Source organism: Oncorhynchus tshawytscha, linkage group LG10, assembly GCF_018296145.1.
Source record: "Oncorhynchus tshawytscha isolate Ot180627B linkage group LG10, Otsh_v2.0, whole genome shotgun sequence".
NCBI lineage: Eukaryota > Metazoa > Chordata > Actinopteri > Salmoniformes > Salmonidae > Oncorhynchus > Oncorhynchus tshawytscha.
The window spans coordinates 78079685-78100776 of NC_056438.1; the positions used below are offsets into that span (position 1 = coordinate 78079685).

General features: G+C 46.2%; 1 protein-coding gene across 1 annotated transcript in view; it reads left to right on the forward strand.

Annotated features, from left to right (window-relative positions):
- LOC112260936 (sodium channel protein type 4 subunit alpha B-like) overlaps positions 1-21092 on the forward strand; it is a 124892-nt gene that overhangs the window by 41824 nt on the left and 61976 nt on the right. The window contains exons 6-8 of the mRNA XM_042329603.1: positions 2960-3051; positions 4365-4607; positions 5298-5361. Of these exons, the coding sequence (XP_042185537.1) occupies positions 2960-3051; positions 4365-4607; positions 5298-5361 (399 nt within the window). The remainder of the gene's footprint in view (positions 1-2959; positions 3052-4364; positions 4608-5297; positions 5362-21092) is intronic.

A 21092-nucleotide genomic window follows, 5' to 3' on the forward strand; every position in this document is an offset into this window, starting at 1 on the left:
ACCATCATCATCACCATCATCACTCCCATCATCATCATTGCTACCATCATCACCATCATCATCACTACCATCACTACCATCATCATCGTCACTATCATCATCATCCCCATCTCTACCATCACTATCATCATCACCACTATTATCATCACTGTCACCATCATCATCACCATCATCATCACTATCATCATCACTACCATCATCATCGTCACTATCATCATCATCACTATCATCACTCCCATCATCACCATCCTCACCATCATCATCACTACCATCACTACCATCATCATCATCACTACCATCACCATCATCATCACTACCATCACTACCATCATCACCATCATCATGATCATCATTGCTACCATCATCACCATCATCACTTACATCATCATTATCACCATCATCACTACCATCACCATCATCACTATCATCATCATCACCATCATCACTCCCATCATCACCATCATCATCACTACCATCACTACCATCATCATCGTCACTATCATCATCATCCCCATCTCTACCATCACTATCATCATCACCACTATTATCATCACTGTCACCATCATCATCACCATCATCATCACTATCATCATCACTACCATCATCATCGTCACTATCATCATCATCACTATCATCACTCCCATCATCACCATCATCATCCTCACCATCATCATCACTACCATCACTACCATCGTCATCGTCACTATCATCATCACTATCATCATCATCCCCATCTCTACCATCACTATCATCATCACCACTATTATCATCACTGTCACCATCATCATCACCATCATCATCACCATCCTCATCACCATCTCTACCATCACTATCATCATCACCACTATTATCACTCCCATCATCACCATCATCATGATCATCATTGCTACCATCATCACCATCATCACTTACATTCATTATCACCATCATCACTACCATCACCATCATCACTATCATTATCATCACCATCATCACTCCCATCATCACCATCATCATCACTACCATCACTACCATCATCATCGTCACTATCATCATCATCATCCCCATCTCTACCATCACTATCATCATCACCTGTCAGGTTATAGCCCCTAGCATGTCAGGGTATAGCTATTATCATCACTGTCACCATCATCATCACCATCATCACCATCATCATCACTACCATCATCATCGTCACTATCATCATCATCACTATCATCACTCCCATCATCACCATCATCATCCTCACCATCATCATCACTACCATCACTACCATCATCATCATCACTACCATCACCATCATCATCACCATCATCACTACCATCATCACCATCATCATGATCATCATTGCTACCATCATCACTTACATCATCATTATCACCATCATCACTACCATCACCATCATCACTATCATCATCATCACCATCATCACTCCCATCATCACCATCATCATCACTACCATCACTACCATCATCATCGTCACTATCATCATCAGCCCCATCTCTACCATCACTATCATCATCACCACTATTATCATCACTGTCACCACCATCATCACCATCATCATCCTCACCATCATCATCACTACCATCACTACCATTATCATCGTCACTATCATCATCACTATCATCATCATCCCCATCTCTACCATCACCAGCATCATCACCACTATTATCTTCACTGTCACCATCATCATCACCATCATCATCACTATCATCATCACCATCTCTACCATCACCAGCATCATCACCACTATTATCTTCACTGTCACCATCATCATCACCATCATCATCACTATCATCATCACTACCATCATCATTAACTTCACCATTAGCATCATCACTCCCATCATCACCATCATCATCACTACCATCACTACCATCATCATCGTCACTATCATCATCAGCCCCATCTCTACCATCACTATCATCATCACCACTATTATCATCACTGTCACCATCATCATCACCATCATCATCACTACCATCATCATCACTATCATCAATCCCATCATCACCATCATCATCCTCACCATCATCATCACTACCATCACTACCATCGTCATCGTCACTATCATCATCACTATCATCATCATCCCCATCTCTACTATCACTGTCATCATCACCACTATTATCATCACTGTCACCATCATCATCACCATCATCATCACTATCATCATCATCACCATCATCATCACCATCATCATCACCACTATTATCACTCCCATCATCACCATCATCATCCTCACCATCATCATCACTACCATCACTACCATTATCATCGTCACTATCATCATCACTATCATCATCATCCCCATCTCTACCATCACCAGCATCATCACCACTATTATCATCACTGTCACCATCATCATCACCATCATCATCACTATCATCATCACCATCTCTACCATCACTATCATCATCACCACTATTATCATCACTGTCACCATCATCATCACCATCATCATCACTATCATCATCACTACCATCATCATTAACTTCACCATTAGCATCATTATAATCACCATCATCATCACTATCATCATCACCATCATCATATTGACGCAAAGTGTCTTGTACTGTAGAAGGAAAATGTACCCGAACGCGGGTCAGCCCAGCTGGAACAAGAAGGGAATCAGGTGTTCGACTGAGGGACTTGATAATACCCAAAACATTTCTTATCCTAGGACTCCTGAACTGTTTTTTTGTTTGTTTGTTGTACTGTAGTTGACCACCTACAAGCCAACTGAGTAGAGATGAGTTTCTTGATCAAGTCACAGCGATCATTGAAGGGCAATGCCCTGTTAAAAATTCTCTCTCTTTATCGATTGATTTATACCCTTAGTGCTGCACGTGTCCATTTCTCTTCTGTCTTTAAAACCCCCGTTATGTCCACTCTGAATCAGTCTGATATCTGTTTAGCCAGCCGGTGCTGCGTTTATGGTACAGCATTGTCCTCGTGTCTTTCATCCATGTTGCAGATATCTCACGGAGTTTGTGGATCTGGGAAACGTGTCTGCATTGCGAACATTCAGGGTCCTCCGAGCGCTGAAAACCATCTCTGTCATTCCAGGTGAGAGAAACTATTTTATTCTGTTCTGTCTGGGGACATTGTACTGTAAGGCTAGCTGATAGGTGTGAAGCCTTGCAGGACATTGTACTATAAGGCTAGCTGATAGGTGTGAAGCCTTGCAGGACATTGTACTGTAATGCTAGCTGATAGGTGTGAAGACTTGCCGGACATTGTACTGTAATGCTAGCTGATAGGTGTGAAGCCTTGCAGGACATTGTACTATAATGATAGCTGATAGGTGTGAAGCCTTGCAGGACATTGTACTATAAGGCTAGCTGATAGGTGTGAAGACTTGCAGGACATTGTACTGTAATGATAGCTGATAGGTGTGAAGCCTTGCAGGACATTGTACTGTAAGGCTAGCTGATAGGTGTGAAGCCTTGCAGGACATTGTACTATAAGGCTAGCTGATAGGTGTGAAGACTTGCAGGACATTGTACTGTAATGCTAGCTGATAGGTGTGAAGCCTTGCAGGACATTGTACTGTAAGGCTAGCTGATAGGTGTGAAGCCTTGCAGGACATTGTACTGTAATGCTAGCTGATAGGTGTGAAGCCTTGCAGGACATTGTACTGTAATGATAGCTGATAGGTGTGAAGACTTGCAGGACATTGTACTGTAATGCTAGCTGATAGGTGTGAAGACTTGCAGGACATTGTACTGTAATGCTAGCTGATAGGTGTGAAGACTTGCAGGACATTGTACTGTAATGCTAGCTGATAGGTGTGAAGACTTGCAGGACATTGTACTGTAATGCTAGCTGATAGGTGTGAAGCCTTGCAGGACATTGTACTGTAAGGCTAGCTGATAGGTGTGAAGCCTTGCAGGACATTGTACTATAAGGCTAGCTGATAGGTGTGAAGACTTGCAGGACATTGCACTGTAATGCTAGCTGATAGGTGTGAAGCCTTGCAGGACATTGTACTGTAATGCTAGCTGATAGGTGTGAAGCCTTGCAGGACATTGTACTGTAAGGCTAGCTGATAGGTGTGAAGCCTTGCAGGACATTGTACTGTAATGCTAGCTGATAGGTGTGAAGCCTTGCAGGACATTGTACTGTAATGATAGCTGATAGGTGTGAAGACTTGCAGGACATTGTACTATAAGGCTAGCTGATAGGTGTGAAGACTTGCAGGACATTGCACTGTACTGTAATGGCTGAAGACCATGGTAGGGACACTGTTTAACTGTCAAGTCTATTGGGGACATTGTATAATCTATTGTGTCTCCCTCAGGCCTGAAGACCAGGGTAGGGACACTGTTTAACTGTCAAGTCTATTGGGGACATTGTATAATCTATTGTGTCTCCCTCAGGCCTGAAGACCATCGTTGGTGCTCTGATCCAGTCAGTGAAGAAGCTTGCGGACGTGATGATCCTGACTGTGTTCTGCCTGAGCGTGTTCGCCCTGATCGGCCTGCAGCTCTTCATGGGCATCCTGCGGCAGAAGTGCGTCCGTAGCGCGGCACACTGCGTCAACTCGTCGTACAACGTCAACGACACTTTCACCTGTAACAACAGGACCTGGAGCTCCATGAACGACTTCGTCACCAATGAAGGTTTTTTTTTTTTTTGGGGGTCATGTCCTTTCGGTCTGTTCTGCGCTGTAGGCACGGCCAGTTTGGAAGCCTTTGTTAAGGCCAATACGAGTGGAAGGGATATGACACACTAAATATGAATTGGTATGCTGCAATTAAAAATTACACTCAGTACTGTAATTGGTCAGTTGGTAGAGGATGGTGCTTGCAAAGCCAGAATTGTGGGTTCAATTCCCGGAGTCATATGTCTTCTGCATTTAATCCAACACTCTTAGACTGTAAGTTGCTTTAGATAAAATCGTCTGCTAAATGGCATGTATAAGGTAGGCGGGCGGGTGCACAGTGATGATGGGTCAAAGCTGTAGTGTGTATTACTGGGGCGGCAGGTAGCCTAGTGATTGGAGCGTTGGGCCAGTAACTCAAAAGGTTGCTAGTTCAAAATCCCCGTGCTGACATGGTACAAATCTGTAATTCTTCCCCTGAACAAGGCAGTGAGCCCACTTTAAATAAGATTTTTTTTTCTTAACTGATTGCTTAGTTAAATAAAGGTTCAATTAAAATAAAATGACTGTTAGGTTACTGGCCGCTGGAACGACCAGCTCAGGAACTCTCAATTGGTTGGACCATGTAAAGCAGGCCTTAAGACTGTATTGTTTTATTACCTTAGTTGTATGTATTGTGTATAAAACATGTTCCTCATCTGCTTTTCAGATAATTTCTACAAAGTTGAAGGAGCAAAGGATGCCTTAATTTGTGGATATGGACAAGATGCAGGGTAAGTCAGCTGCTGTACTGGCTATTGCATAATGTTCTTCTACATAACATCTGCTTGTGAATAGTGGACTGTTAGTGAGGGTAAAGCTGTTAGTGAGGGTAAAGCTGTTAGTGAGGGTAAAGCATAGTGGACTGTTAGTGAGGGTAAAGCACAGTGAACTGTTAGTGATGGTAAAGCACAGTGGACTGTTAGTGAGGGTAAAGCATAGTGAGGGTAAAGCATAGTGGACTGTTAGTGAGGGTAAAGCACAGTGGACTGTTAGTGAGGGTAAAGCATAGTGAACTGTTAGTGAGGGTAAAGCATAGTGGACTGTTAGTGAGGGTAAAGCATAGTGGACTGTTAGTGAGGGTAAAGCACAGTGGACTGTTAGTGAGGGTAAAGCATAGTGAACTGTTAGTGAGGGTAAAGCACAGTGAACTGTTAGTGAGGCTAAAGCACAGTGAACTGTTAGTGAGGGTAAAGCTGTTAGTGAGGGTAAAGCTGTTAGGGAGGGTAAAGCACAGTGGACTGTTAGTGGGGGTAAAGCATAGTGGACTGTTAGTGAGGGTAAAGCACAGTGGACTGTTAGTGAGGGTAAAGCGTAGTGAACTGTTAGTGAGGGTAAAGCATAGTGAACTGTTAGTGAGGGTAAAGCATAGTGGACTGTTAGTGAGGGTAAAGCACAGTGGACTGTTAGTGAGGGTAAAGCATAGTGAACTGTTAGTGAGGGTAAAGCGTAGTGAACTGTTAGTGAGGGTAAAGCATAGTGAACTGTTAGTGAGGGTAAAGCTGTTAGTGAGGGTAAAGCACAGTGGACTGTTAGTGAGGGTAAAGCGTAGTGAACTGTTAGTGAGGGTAAAGCGTAGTGAACTGTTAGTGAGGGTAAAGCGTAGTGGACTGTTAGTGAGGGTAAAGCGTAGTGGACTGTTAGTGAGGGTAAAGCGTAGTGGACTGTTAGTGAGGGTAAAGCATAGTGGACTGTTAGTGAGGATAAAGCACAGTGAACTGTTAGTGAGGGTAAAGCATAGTGAACTGTTAGTAAGGGTAAAGCTGTTAGTGAGGGTAAATCATAGTGGACTGTTAGTGAGGGTAAAGCTGTTAGTGAGGGTAAAGCATAGTGGACTGTTAGTGAGGGTAAAGCTGTTAGTGAGGGTAAAGCACAGTGAACTGTTAGTGAGGGTAAAGCACAGTGAACTGTTAGTGAGGGTAAAGCTGTTAGTGAGGGTAAAGCATAGTGAACTGTTAGTGAGGGTAAAGCTGTTAGTGAGGGTAAAGCTGTTAGTGAGGGTAAAGCATAGTGGACTGTTAGTGAGGGTAAAGCTGTTAGTGAGGGTAAAGCATAGTGGACTGTTAGTGAGGGTAAAGCGTAGTGGACTGTTAGTGAGGGTAAAGCATAGTGAACTGTTAGTGAGGGTAAAGCTGTTCGTGAGGGTAAAGCTGTTAGTGAGGGTAAAGCTGTTAGTGAGGGTAAAGCATAGTGAACTGTTAGTGAGGGTAAAGCGTAGTGAACTGTTAGTGAGGGTAAAGCTGTTAGTGAGGGTAAAGCATAGTGGACTGTTAGTGAGGGTAAAGCTGTTAGTGAGGGTAAAGCATAGTGGACTGTTCGTGAGGGTAAAGCACAGTGAACTGTTAGTGAGGGTAAAGCTGTTAGTGAGGGTAAAGCACAGTGAACTGTTAGTGAGGATAAAGCACAGTGAACTGTTAGTGAGGGTAAAGCTGTTAGTGAGGGTAAAGCATAGTGAACTGTTAGTGAGGGTAAAGCATAGTGAACTGTTAGTGAGGGTAAAGCATAGTGGACTGTCAGTGAGGGTAAAGCTGTTAATGAGGGTAAAGCATAGTGGACTGTTAGTGAGGGTAAAGCACAGTGAACTGTTAGTGAGGGTAAAGCTGTTAGTGAGGGTAAAGCTGTTAGTGAGGGTAAAGCGTAGTGGACTGTTAGTGAGGGTAAAGCATAGTGGACTGTTAGTGAGGGTAAAGCTGTTAGTGAGGGTAAAGCATAGTGGACTGTTAGTGAGGGTAAAGCATAGTGGACTGTTAGTGAGGGTAAAGCATAGTGAACTGTTAGTGAGGGTAAAGCTGTTTGTGAGGGTAAAGCTGTTAGTGAGGGTAAAGCTGTTAGTGAGGGTAAATCATAGTGAACTGTTAGTGAGGGTAAAGCGTAGTGAACTGTTAGTGAGGGTAAAGCTGTTAGTGAGGGTAAAGCATAGTGGACTGTTAGTGAGGGTAAAGCTGTTAGTGAGGGTAAAGCATAGTGGACTGTTCGTGAGGGTAAAGCACAGTGAACTGTTAGTGAGGGTAAAGCTGTTAGTGAGGGTAAAGCACAGTGAACTGTTAGTGAGGGTAAAGCACAGTGAACTGTTAGTGAGGGTAAAGCTGTTAGTGAGGGTAAAGCATAGTGAACTGTTAGTGAGGGTAAAGCATAGTGGACTGTCAGTGAGGGTAAAGCTGTTAGTGAGGGTAAAGCATAGTGGACTGTTAGTGAGGGTAAAGCACAGTGAACTGTTAGTGAGGGTAAAGCTGTTAGTGAGGGTAAAGCATAGTGAACTGTTAGTGAGGGTAAAACTGTTAGTGAGGGTAAAGCTGTAGTGAGGGTAAAGCTGTTAGTGAGGGTAAAGCATAGTGAACTGTTAGTGAGGGTAAAGCTGTCAGTGAGGGTAAAGCATAGTGAACTGTTAGTGAGGGTAAAGCTGTTAGTGAGGGTAAAGCATAGTGGACTGTTAGTGAGGGTAAAGCATAGTGGACTGTTAGTGAGGGTAAAGCATAGTGGACTGTTCGTGAGGGTAAAGCTGTTAGTGAGGGTAAAGCTGTTAGTGAGGGTAAAGCTGTTAGTGAGGGTAAAGCGTAGTGGACTGTTAGTGAGGGTAAAGCATAGTGAACTGTTCGTGAGGGTAAAGCGTAGTGGACTGTTAGTGAGGGTAAAGCTGTTAGTGAGGGTAAAGCTGTTCGTGAGGGTAAAGCGTAGTGGACTGTTAGTGAGGGTAAAGCATAGTGGACTGTTAGTGAGGGTAAAGCATAGTGGACTGTTAGTGAGGGGAAAGCTGTTAGTGAGGGTAAAGCATAGTGAACTGTTAGTGAGGGTAAAGCTGTTAGTGAGGGTAAAGCATAGTGGACTGTTAGTGAGGGTAAAGCTGTTAGTGAGGGTAAAGCATAGTGAACTGTTAGTGAGGGTAAAGCATAGTGAACTGTTGGTGAGGGTAAAGCTGTTAGTGAGGGTAAATCATAGTGGACTGTTAGTGAGGGTAAAGCTGTTAGTGAGGGTAAAGCTTTTAGTGAGGGTAAAGCTGTTAGTGAGGGTAAAGCGTAGTGGACTGTTAGTGAGGGTAAAGCATAGTGAACTGTTCGTGAGGGTAAAGCGTAGTGGACTGTTAGTGAGGGTAAAGCTGTTAGTGAGGGTAAAGCTGTTAGTGAGGGTAAAGCGTAGTGGACTGTTAGTGAGGGTAAAGCATAGTGGACTGTTAGTGAGGGTAAAGCTGTTAGTGAGGGTAAAGCATAGTGAACTGTTAGTGAGGGTAACGCATAGTGAACTGTTAGTGAGGGTAAAGCTGTTAGTGAGGGTAAATCATAGTGGACTGTTAGTGAGGGTAAAGCTGTTAGTGAGGGTAAAGCTGTTATTGATTGTAAAGCTGTTAGTGAGGGTAAAGCTGTTAGTGAGGGTAAATCATAGTGGACTGTTAGTGGGGGTAAAGCTGTTAGTGAGGGTAAATCATAGTGGACTGTTAGTGAGGGTAAAGCTGTTATTGAGGGTAAAGCTGTTAGTGAGGGTAAAGCTGTTAGTGAGGGTAAAGCATAGTGGACTGTTAGTGAGGGTAAAGCATAGTGAACTGTTAGTGAGGGTAAAGCTGTTAGTGAGGGTAAAGCATAGTGAACTTTTAGTGAGGGTTAAGCATAGTGAACTGTTAGTGAGGGTAAAGCATAGTGGTCTGTTAGTGAGGGTAAAGCTGTTAGTGAGGGTAAAGCATAGTGGACTGTTAGTGAGGGTAAAGCATAGTGAACTGTTAGTGAGGGTAAAGCTGTTAGTGAGGGTAAAGCTGTTAGTGAGGGTAAAGCATAGTGAATTGTTAGTGAGGGTAAAGCATAGTGGAATGTTAGTGAGGGTAAAGCTGTTAGTGAGGGTAAAGCGTAGTGGACTGTTAGTGAGGGTAAAGCGTAGTGGACTGTTAGTGAGGGTAAAGCATAGTGGACTGTTAGTGAGGGTAAAGCATAGTGAACTGTTAGTGAGGGTAAAGCATAGTGGACTGTTAGTGAGGGTAAAGCGTAGTGAACTGTTAGTGAGGGTAAAGCTGTTAGTGAGGGTAAAGCGTGATGGGCAGCAAACAATTATATGTACTACACTAGTCCAGACAGGACAAAGCTAGAGCTCCTCCCAAGCCATATTCAAATGCATAGTGTCAGGGTATAGCCTTAGCCCCTAGCCCCTAGCATGTCAGGGTATAACAGCCAAGCATGTCAGGTTATAGCCCCTAGCATGTCAGGGTAGAGCCCCTAGCATGTCAGGTTATAGCAGCCAAGCATGTCAGGTTATAGCCCCTAGCATGTCAGGGTATAGCCCCTAGCATGTCAGGGTATAGCCCCTAGCATGTCAGGTTATAGCCCCTAGCATGTCAGGTTATAGCCCCTAGCATGTCAGGGTATAGCCCCTAGCATGTCAGGTTATAGCCCCTAGCATGTCAGGGTATAGCCCCTAGCATGTCAGGTTATAGCACCTAGCATGTCAGGTTATAGCCCCTAGCATGTCAGGTTATAGCCCCTAGCATGTCAGGGTATAGCCCCTAGCATGTCAGGGTATAGCACCTAGCATGTCAGATTATAGCTCCTAGCATGTCAGGGTATAGCCCCTAGCTTGTCAGGTTATAGCCCCTAGCATGTCAGGTTATAGCCCCTAGCATGTCAGGTTATAGCCCCTAGCATGTCAGGTTATAGCACCTAGCATGTCAGATTATATTACCTAGCATGTCAGGTTATAGACCCTAGGGGTATAGCCAGGGTATAGCCCCTAGCATGTCAGGTTATAGCCCCTAGGGGTATAGCCAGGGTATAGCCCCTAGCTTGTCAGGGTATAGCCCCTAGCATGTCAGGTTATAGCTCCTAGCATGTCAGGTTATAGCCCCTAGCATGTCAGGGTATAGCACCTAGCATGTCAGATTATAGCTCCTAGCATGTCAGGTTATAGCCCCTAGCATGTCAGATTATAGCACCTAGCATGTCAGGGCCCCTAGCAGCCCTGTCTGGTCAGGGGCTGTTGAACAGAAGATTACGTTGTGAAAAATCACTAGCTCTTTTATGGGTACAACCTTCTAAGTGTGGACTGTTGAGCAGCCTACCCTGCCTGCCCTCCCAGCTGGGGTAGGGGGAGAAACTGGGGGTTGGAGGGTGTATCCTTTTATGATGTAATAATTTTAAAAGATCAATGACGCTATCGTGTCTTTGGCAATGCCGGATTAAGTGATATGACATGCTATTCTGTAAAATAATTTATCCGTAATTAATATTACCTGATTGAGCTAATCATGTAAATATAATTAACTAGAGAGTCGGGGCACCACGAAATAATATTTATAGAACTGTTATCTTCCGAATAAACTCTTAAACACCTAGTAATATTTTACATCAATAGCAGTCAATATTAATCGTCACCTTAATTCAGTCTCATCTGAAAGTTGTAAATTCTTGGTTATCTGCACAAACCCTGGCTAACAAGTTGAATCAGCAATACAAAATTGGGTTTAATTATTTATTTACTAAATACCTAACTAATTACACATACACATAATTAATCATAACTTGATTACAAATTACGTCATAAAGGAAAACGTCCCTAGCGGGAGGAACAGATATGACAGCTTGTTACACAAAAGAAAAGCGTCTGGGTTTGAGTGAAAGAGCGGGAAGACTGAGGAACAAAGGGAAGAAGTGGTGCTATCGTAAATACAGTATCTTATGCATTCTAAATTACCGCCCATTTGGAAAAGGAAAATGCAATAAATATTTACTCTGAGCTACGCTTCGGTAGGTTGGTGGTAGATGGAAGGCCGAGTTGCCCAACCGAGTCCTTTGAAGAATGTCTCTGGTGGTCAATTGGATACGTTGTAGTAATGTCGTTGTGTGATAGACGGGCTACTCTGTCTGTTCCTTCCCAACCCTCGTTTGCATCTGCTGTTGCTGACTCAACGGCTAGGAGGTATCACTTGAATAAGAGTTCAAAGTTCATACCATTCGCAACCAAAGCTCACGCTGATGTTTACTTCGTTCTGTAGTTATTATCTGAACCATTCTGACATCGGACCGTCGTCCTCACATCCTCGGAACAGGAGGTTACATTGTCGTCAAGGCTTAATATAGGAAGGGAGAGGAGGGCGTGTTTGAAAAGTTTTGTAGCCCATGTCCCTTCACAGGGGCGGGCCACTGATTGAGCAGAGCCCTACCTTATGAAAACCCAAATCTCACATTTTAGAAGCTAAAATCACATTTCATCCCATCATGAATAATTTCATATTCAAACATTTAAATTGAACAACAATTCCATGTGAATCCGATAACTCTGATGTGTAGACTTTCCACTGTAGAGTTTATGTCATCTTATCATTGATGAGAATGTCTCAGATGACAACCGAACTGACATCATATTCATTAAGTACCACTGCATATGTTCAATTGGTCGGATTACCAGAATATAGCTCATTTCCCCCCACCTTCTGATGTTCCCAGAATCTCTATGTTAACCAAAGGGGTTTGCAAATGTAACATCAGTAGGGTAGAGAGAGGAAAAAGGGGGAAAGAGGTATTTATGACTGTCATAAACCTATCCCCCAGGCCAACGTCATGACAACGCCAGTAGGTCAACTAGACAGACCACTCCTGCTAATACCAAGTCATACAGTACCGTATGGCACCGTAACGTTCCACACACTGCATTACTGTCTCTGGGGTTTGTTATAGAACACTCTCTGAACTGAAAGTCCGGTAGTGTAAAAAGTATGGTAGCTGGACTGCAGAAACCCTACTCACACTACTGTATAGGACTACCTCCTCCTGCAGAAACCCTACTCACACTACTGTATAGGACTACCCCCTTCTGCAGAAACCCTACTCACGCTACTGTATAGGTCTACCTCCTCCTGCAGAAACCCTACTCACACTACTGTATAGGAATACCTCCTTCTGCAGAAACCCTACTCACGCTACTGTATAGGTCTACCTCCTCCTGCAGAAACCCTACTCACACTACTGTATAGGTCTACCTCCTTCTGCAGAAACCCTACTCACACTACTGTGTAGGTCTACCTCCTTCTGCAGAAACCCTACTCACACTACTGTATAGGTCTACCTCCTCCTGCAGAAACCCTACTCACACTACTGCATAGGACTACCTCCTCCTGCAGAAACCCCACTCATACTACTGCATAGGACTACCTCCTCCTGCAGAAACCCTACTCACACTACTGCAGAAACCCTACTCATACTACTGCATAGGACTACCTCCTCCTGCAGAAACCCCACTCATACTACTGCATAGGACTACCTCCTCCTGCAGAAACCCCACTCATACTACTGTATAGGTCTACCTCCTTCTGCAGAAACCCTACTCACACTACTGTATAGGACTACCTCCTCCTGCAGAAACCCTACTCACACTACTGTATAGGTCTACCTCCTTCTGCAGAAACCCTACTCATACTACTGTATAGGACTAACTCCTCCTGCAGAAACCCTACTCACACTACTGTATAGGACTACCTCCTTCTGCAGAAACCCTACTCACACTACTGTATAGGACTACCTCCTCCTGCAGAAACCCTGTTCCTGTTCTGTCAGGTTAGATGGTTCCTGTTCTGTCAGGTTAGATGGGTCCTGTTCTGTCAGGTTAGATGGTTCCTGTTCTGTCAGGTTAGATGGGTCCTGTTCTGTCAGGTTAGATGGGTCCTGTTCTGTCAGGTTAGATGGTTCCTGTTCTGTCAGGTTAGATGGTTCCTGTTCTGTCAGGTTAGATGGGTCCTGTTCTATCAGGTTAGATGGGTCCTGTTCTGTTCCCAATCAAAGTCTGTAGTTTGAAACCTACCAAATATGGCTACTCAGCCCACGCTATCTTTAATCCCTTAAATCCAAAGCATTTTGAAACATATCACAACGAGAGGTAGGGAGAGAGGGAGGGAGGTAGGGAGAGAGGGAGGGAGGTAGGGAGAGAGGGAGGGAGGTAGGGAGAGAGGGAGGGAGGTAGGGAGAGAGGGAGAGAGGGAGGGAGGGAGGGATGACTCTGGCCATGACATGGCTGTTCCAGGGGTTATATTGAACTAAATACCCATCTGGGTAAATCTGAAATCCCAGGGTTTTTCAACAAATAGCTTATCCATTAGGTGTTTTTGTTAATCGCTTCTGAGAAGACGACAGAAAATAGAATTTAGAGTTATATTTGGCTATCCAATATTCCATATTTAAGGAACGGATGTGGTATATTATATTTGACTTTGTCTAAGTCTTTTGTTGGATGGATTTTCCGGAAAATACATATATGTGTGATTGACAATGAGATGAACAAGATTGACCTGGTTGGAAACTTGAATTGTACTTAACCTTAATTCATTCTGGGTTGTTTTATTGAGGAAAAATATATTTTACGAGAGAGTCCTTGTTGATGCTCACACACAGAGAGACAGAGGCCAGTGCTATGCTGTTTGCAGAAACTCAAAACGCAGATCTAATCTCTCACAATTATTTTGAGATGGGGGGGTGAGATAGAGACAGAGACAGAGAGAGATTGAAATTAGTTGAATTGAGAGAGAGCGAGAGAAAGGAGAGACTAAGGGAGCGAGAGAGACTGAGGGAGCGAGAGAGATTGAGGGAGCGAGAGAGAGAGAGACTTAGTGAGCGAGAGAGATTTAGGGAGCGAGAGAAAGAGAGGGAGCGAGAGAGACTGAGGGAGTGAGAGAGACTGAAGGAGAGAGAGACTGTGGGAGCGAGGGAGAGAGAGGGAATGAGAGAGAGAGAGAGAGAGAGAGAGAGAGAGATTGAAATTAGTTGAATTGAGCGAGAGAAAGGAGAGACTGAGGGAGCAAGAGAGACAGAGCGAGAGAGAGACTGAGGGAGCAAGAGAGATGTGATGTTTACTGTTAATTTTTATTGTTTATTTCACTTTATATATTCACTTTTTATATTATCTACCTCACTTGCTTTGGCAATGTTAACACGTTTCCCACGCCAATAAAGCCCTTGAATTGAATTGAATTGAGAGAGAGAGACAGAGGGATGGACAGAGGGAGAGAGAGAGAGGGAGAAAGTAGAGGAGAGGAGAGGAGAGGAGAGGAGAGGAGAGGAGAGGAGAGGAGAGGAGAGGAGAGGAGAGGAGGGGAGAGAGGAGAGGAGAGGGGAGGGAGGGAGAGAGAGAGAGAGAGAGAGAGAGAGAGGAGAGGAGAGGGAGAGGAGAGGAGAGGAGAGGAGAGGAGAGGAGAGGAGAGGAGAGGAGAGGAGAGGAGAGGAGAGAGAGAGAGAGAGAGGAGAGGAGAGGAGAGGGGAGGAGAGAGAGGAGAGGAGAGGGGAGGGAGGGAGGGAGAGGGGAGAGAGAGGGAGGGAGAGAGAGAGGAGAGGAGAGGAGAGGAGAGGAGAGGAGAGGAGAGGAGAGGAGAGGAGAGGATAGGAGAGGAGAGGAGAGAGAGAGGAGAGGGAGAGGAAAGGAGAGAGAGAGGGGAGGGAGAGGAAAGGAGAGGGGGGGAGGAGAGGAGAGAGAGAGGAGGGGACAGGAGAGGAGAGAGAGAGGAGAGGGAGGGAGAGGAGAGAGAGAGGAGAGGAGAGGGAGGGAGAGAGGAGAGGAGAGGAGAGGAGAGGAGAGGAGAGGAGAGGAGAGGAGAGGAGAGGAGAGGAGAGGAGAGGAGAGGAGAGGAGAGGAGAGGGAGAGGAGAGGAGAGGAGAGGGAGAGAGAGGAGAGGAGAGAGGGAGGGAGAGAGGAGGGAGAGAGAGAGAGGGGAGGGAGAGGAGAGGAGAGGAGAGGAGAGGAGAGGGAGAGGAGAGGAGAGGAGAGGAGAGGAGAGGAGAGGAGAGGAGAGAGAGGAGAGGAGAGAGAGAGAGAGAGAGAGAGAGGTCAGAAACCACATTTTTCCAGTTTCTTTGTTCTTTTTATCAGACGGGCAGATACAGTACTTGTTCATTGAAGATACCTTGTCTGGGAAGTGACAATGGTCTACCCTCGGAAGAGAATCATGAAGAAATAACTGTTTTGGAGACTTTTGTTACATTTGAGCTGAACCTTTAGTGAGGTTATCCATGTAGGCAACACATTACTGTAAGTAGGTCAAAAGCAGTGAGGACATAAAACATAGAGGAAGTTTAATCTTTTGAGTGTATTCCAACAAGTAATCCCTGACTAGGTTTCCAAATTAAAGATTCAAATACATTATGATGACACACACACACACACACACACACACACACACACACACATTTTGTCTCTATAATTTGGATTTTTGACTATGTTTAGCTACTTTTAGCTACCGCTGTAAGAGTGACCAATGGACTCCATGGAGAACAAGGCTTATGATTTTATGATTGCTGCCGTTTCGAAACAGACAGGTCGATGTATGTGAGTTTAGCTACATCTGGTTGTTTTCTTTACCCCCACGCTGAGACTCTAAACATACTGCTTTACCCCCACGCTGAGACTCTAAACATACTGCTTTACCCCCACGCTGAGACTCTAAACATACTGCTTTACCCCCACGCTGAGACTCTAAACATACTGCTTTACCCCCACACTGAGACTCTAAACATACTGCTTTATCCCCACGCTGAGACTCTAAACATACTGCTTTACCCCCACACTGAGACTCTAAACATACTGCTTTACCCCCACACTGAGACTCTAAACATACTGCTTTATCCCCACACTTAGACTCTAAACATACTGCTTTATCCCCACGCTAAGACTCTAAACATACTGCTTTGCTCCCACGCTGAGACTCTAAACATACTGCTTTACCCCCACACTGAGACTCTAAACATACTGCTTTACCCCCACACTGAGACTCTAAACATACTGCTTTATCCCCACACTTAGACTCTAAACATACTGCTTTATCCCCACGCTAAGACTCTAAACATACTGCTTTGCTCCCACGCTGAGACTCTAAACATACTGCTTTACCCCCACACTGAGACTCTAAACATACTGCTTTATCCCCACACTTAGACTCTAAACATACTGCTTTATCCCCACGCTGAGACTCTAAACATACTGCTTTACCCCCACGCTGAGACTCTAAACATACTGCTTTATCCCCACGCTGAGACTCTAAACACACTGCTTTACCCCCACGCTGAGACTCTAAACATACTGCTTTACCCCCACACTGAGACTCTAAACACACTGCTTTACCCCCACGCTGAGACTCTAAACATACTGCTTTATCCCCACGCTGAAACTCTAAACATACTGCTTTATCCCCACGCTGAGACTCTAAACATACTGCTTTACCCCCACACTGAGACTCTAAACATACTGCTTTACCCCCACACTGAGACTCTAAACATACTGCTTTATCCCCACACTTAGACTCTAAACATACTGCTTTATCCCCACGCTGAGACTCTAAACATACTGCTTTATCCCCACACTTAGACTCTAAACATACTGCTTTACCCCCACACTGAGACTCTAAACATACTGCTTTACCCCCACGCTGAGACTCTAAACATACTGCTTTACCCCCACACTGAGACTCTAAACACACTGCTTTACCCCCACGCTGAGACTCTAAACACACTGCTTTACCCCCACGCTGAGACTCTAAACATACTGCTTTACCCCCACACTGAGACTATAAACACACTGCTTTACCCCCACACTGAGACTCTAAACATACTGCTTTACCCCCACACTGAGACTCTAAACACACTGCTTTATCCCCACGCTGAGACTCTAAACATGCGGTAGGCTATATGCTCAATACTTTATCACTGCATATTGGCTATACTTAAATGACTTAATTAAGAAATTATATTTAAAAAAATGTGTATGATCAACCTGATTATGGATCATTTGTTGTATTACTTGTGAGGCACAGCTGAATGAGCATAATAATTCGCTTTTCTGTACTGGTCTGGTGGACTGGATCTGATGGTCAGTCTGAGGGGAGGGAAGGAGAGGAGGGTGAGGCTGCCTCTCACCCGACTCACCATCCCTCCTCTCACCCGACTCACCATCCCTCCTCTCTCCCTCCTCTCACCCGACTCACCATCCCTCCTCTCTCCCTCCTCTCACCCGACTCACCTTCCCTCCTCTCACCCGACTCACCTTCCCTCCTCTCACCCGACTCACCTTCCCTCCTCTCACCCGACTCACCTTCCCTCCTCTCTCCCTCCTCTCACCCGACTCACCTTCCCTCCTCTCACCCGACTCACCATCCCTCCTCTCTCCCTCCTCTCACCCGACTCACCTTCCCTCCTCTCTCCCTCCTCTCACCCGACTCACCATCCCTCCTCTCTCCCTCCTCTCACCCGACTCACCTTCCCTCCTCTCTCTCTCCTCTCATCCGACTCACCGTCCCTCCTCTCACCCTCCTCTCACCCGACTCACCGTCCCTCCTCTCTCCCTCCTCTCACCCGACTCACCTTCCCTCCTCTCTCCCTCCTCTCACCCGACTCACCTTCCCTCCTCTCACCCTCCTCTCACCCGACTCACCGTCCCTCCTCTCTCCCTCCTCTCACCCGACTCATCATCCCTCCTCTCTCCCTCCTCTCACCCGGCTCACCGTCCCTCCTCTCACCCGACTCACCTTCCCTCCTCTCTCCCTCCTCCTCACCCAACTCACCTTCCCTCCTCTCACCCGACTCACCTTCCCTCCTCTCTCCCTCCTCTCACCCGACTCACCTTCCCTCCTCTCACCCGACTCATCATCCCTCCTCTCTCCCTCCTCTCACCCGGCTCACCGTCCCTCCTCTCACCCGACTCACCGTCCCTCCTCTCTCCCTCCTCTCACCCGACTCACCTTCCCTCCTCTCTTCCTCCTCTCACCCGACTCACCTTCCCTCCTCTCACCCGACTCACCTTCCCTCCTCTCTCCCTCCTCTCACCCGACTCACCTTCCCTCCTCTCACCCGACTCACCTTCCCTCCTCTCTCCCTCCTCTCACCCGACTCACCTTCCCTCCTCTCACCCGACTCACCTTCCCTCCTCTCTCCCTCCTCTCACCCGACTCACCTTCCCTCCTCTCTCCCTCCTCTCACCCGACTCACCTTCCCTCCTCTCTCCCTCCTCTCACCCGACTCACCTTCCCTCCTCTCTCTCTCCTCTCACCCGACTCACCGTCCCTCCTCTCTCCCTCCTCTCACCGACTCACCTTCCCTCCTCTCTTCCTCCTCTTACCCGACTCACCTTCACTCCTCTCTCCCTCCTCTCACCGACTCACTCACCTTCCCTCCTCTCACCCGACTCACCTTCCCCTCCACCTTCCCTCCTCTCACCCGACTCACCTTCCCTCCTCTCTCCCTCCTCTCACCCGACTCACCGTCCCTCCTCTCTCCCTCCTCTCACCCGACTCACCATCCCTCCTCTCTCCCTCCTCCCTCACCCGACTCACTTTCCCTCCTCTCTCCCTCCTCTCACCCGACTCACCTTCCCTCCTCTCACCCGACTCACCTTCCCTCCTCTCTCCCTCCTCTCACCCGACTCACCTTCCCTCCTCTCTCCCTCCTCTCACCCGACTCACCTTCCCTCCTCTCACCCGACTCACCTTCCCTCCTCTCTCCCTCCTCTCACCCGACTCACCTTCCCTCCTCTCTCCCTCCTCTCACCCGACTCACCATCCCTCCTCTCTCCCTCCTCTCACCCGACTCACTTTCCCTCCTCTCTCCCTCCTTTCACCCTCCTCTCACCTGACTCACCTTCCCTCCTCTCACCCTCCTCTCACCTGACTCACTTTCCCTCCTCTCACCCTCCTCTCACCCGACTCACTTTCCCTCCTCTCTCCCTCCTCTCACCCGACTCACCTTCACCTCCTCTCACCCGACTCACCTTCCCTCCTCTCTCCCTCCTCTCACCCGACTCACCTTCCCTCCTCTCACCCGACTCACCTTCCCTCCTCTTTCCCTCCTCTCACCCGACTCACCATCCCTCCTCTCTCCCTCCCTCCGCTGAGAAAAGGGGACACAGTCTTCCAGCTGATGGCTGGAAAAACTCAAGTCACACAGCATTATTTCTGCCTTGTGCAACAATTCATGTTGTTACTCCTATGGCCAGAGAAAGTGAAATATTCCCCCATATTAAAAAAAGACACAAACCGCTAATAATAATATATATAATAATAACAACACAAGCTTTTGGAAACACTTAGCATTTTATGACTTATAAAACTGCTGAACAAAGTGTTGACAGTGCTGAATAACAACTCAGTGTCACTGCGTTGCCAAACATGGCTCCAACACCATCATTAAGTTTGCTGACGAAACAACAGTGGTAGGCCTGATCACCGACAACGACGAGACGGCCTATAGGGAGGAGGTCAGAGAACTGGCAGTGTGGTGCCAGGACAACAACCTCTCCCTCAATGTGAGCAAGACAAAGGAGCTGATCGGGGACTACAGGAAAAGGCGGAACAGGACCCCATTAACATCAACGGGGCTGTAGTGGAGCGGGTTGAGAGTTTCAAGTTCCTTGGTGTCCACATCACCAACAAACTAACATGGTACAAACATACAAAGACAGTCGTGAAGAGGGCACGACAACACCTTTTCCCCCTCAGGAAAAGATTGCCATGGGCCTCCAGATCCTCAAAAGGTTCTACAGCTGCACCACCGAGAGCATCCTGACCGGTTGCATCACTGCTTGGCATCTGACCGTAAGGCGCTACAGAGGGTAGAGCGAACGGCCCAGTACATCACTGCTTCTTGCCATCCAGGAGGTGTCAGAGGAAAGTCCATACAATTGTTGGAGACACCAGTCACCAATAGACTGTTTTCTCTGCTACCGCACGGCAAGTTGTACCGGAGCGCCCAGTCTAGGACCAAAACGGCTCCTTAACTCCCAAGCCATTAGACTGGTGAACAATTCATAAAAATTGAGAGACAAGGCAAGAAGATCTGAGAGACAAGGCAAGAAGGGCCTTCTACGCCAACAAAACAAACATAACATTTGACCATAACAATTAGGATCTGGCTAAAAATACTTGAATCAGTTATAGAACCCATTGCTCTGTATGGTTGTGAGGTCTGGAGTCCGCTCACCAACCAAGACTTCACAAAATGGGACAAAGACCAAATTGAGACTCTGCATGCAGAATTCTGCAAAAATATCCTCCGTGCACAACGTAGACACCAAATAATGCATGCAGAATTAGGCCGATACCCACTAATTATCAACATCCAGAAAAGCTGTATAATTCTACAACCACCTAAAAGGAAGCGATTCCCAAACCTTCCATAACAAAGCCATCACCTACAGAATGATGAACCTGGAGAAGAGTCCCCTAAGCAAGCTGGTCCTTGCTCACAAACACACCCCACAGAGCCCCAGAACAGCAGCACAATTAGACCCAACCAAATCATGAGAAAACAAAAGGATAATTACTTGACACATTGGAAAGAATTAACAAAAAAACAGAGCAAACTAGAATGCTATTTGGCCCTAACCAGAGAGTACACAGTGGCAGAATACCTGACCACTGTGACTGACCCAAACTTAAGGAAAGCTTTGACGATGTACAGACTCCGTGAGCATAGCCTTGCTATTGAGAAAGGCCGCCATAGGCAAGACATGGCTCTCAAGAGAAGAC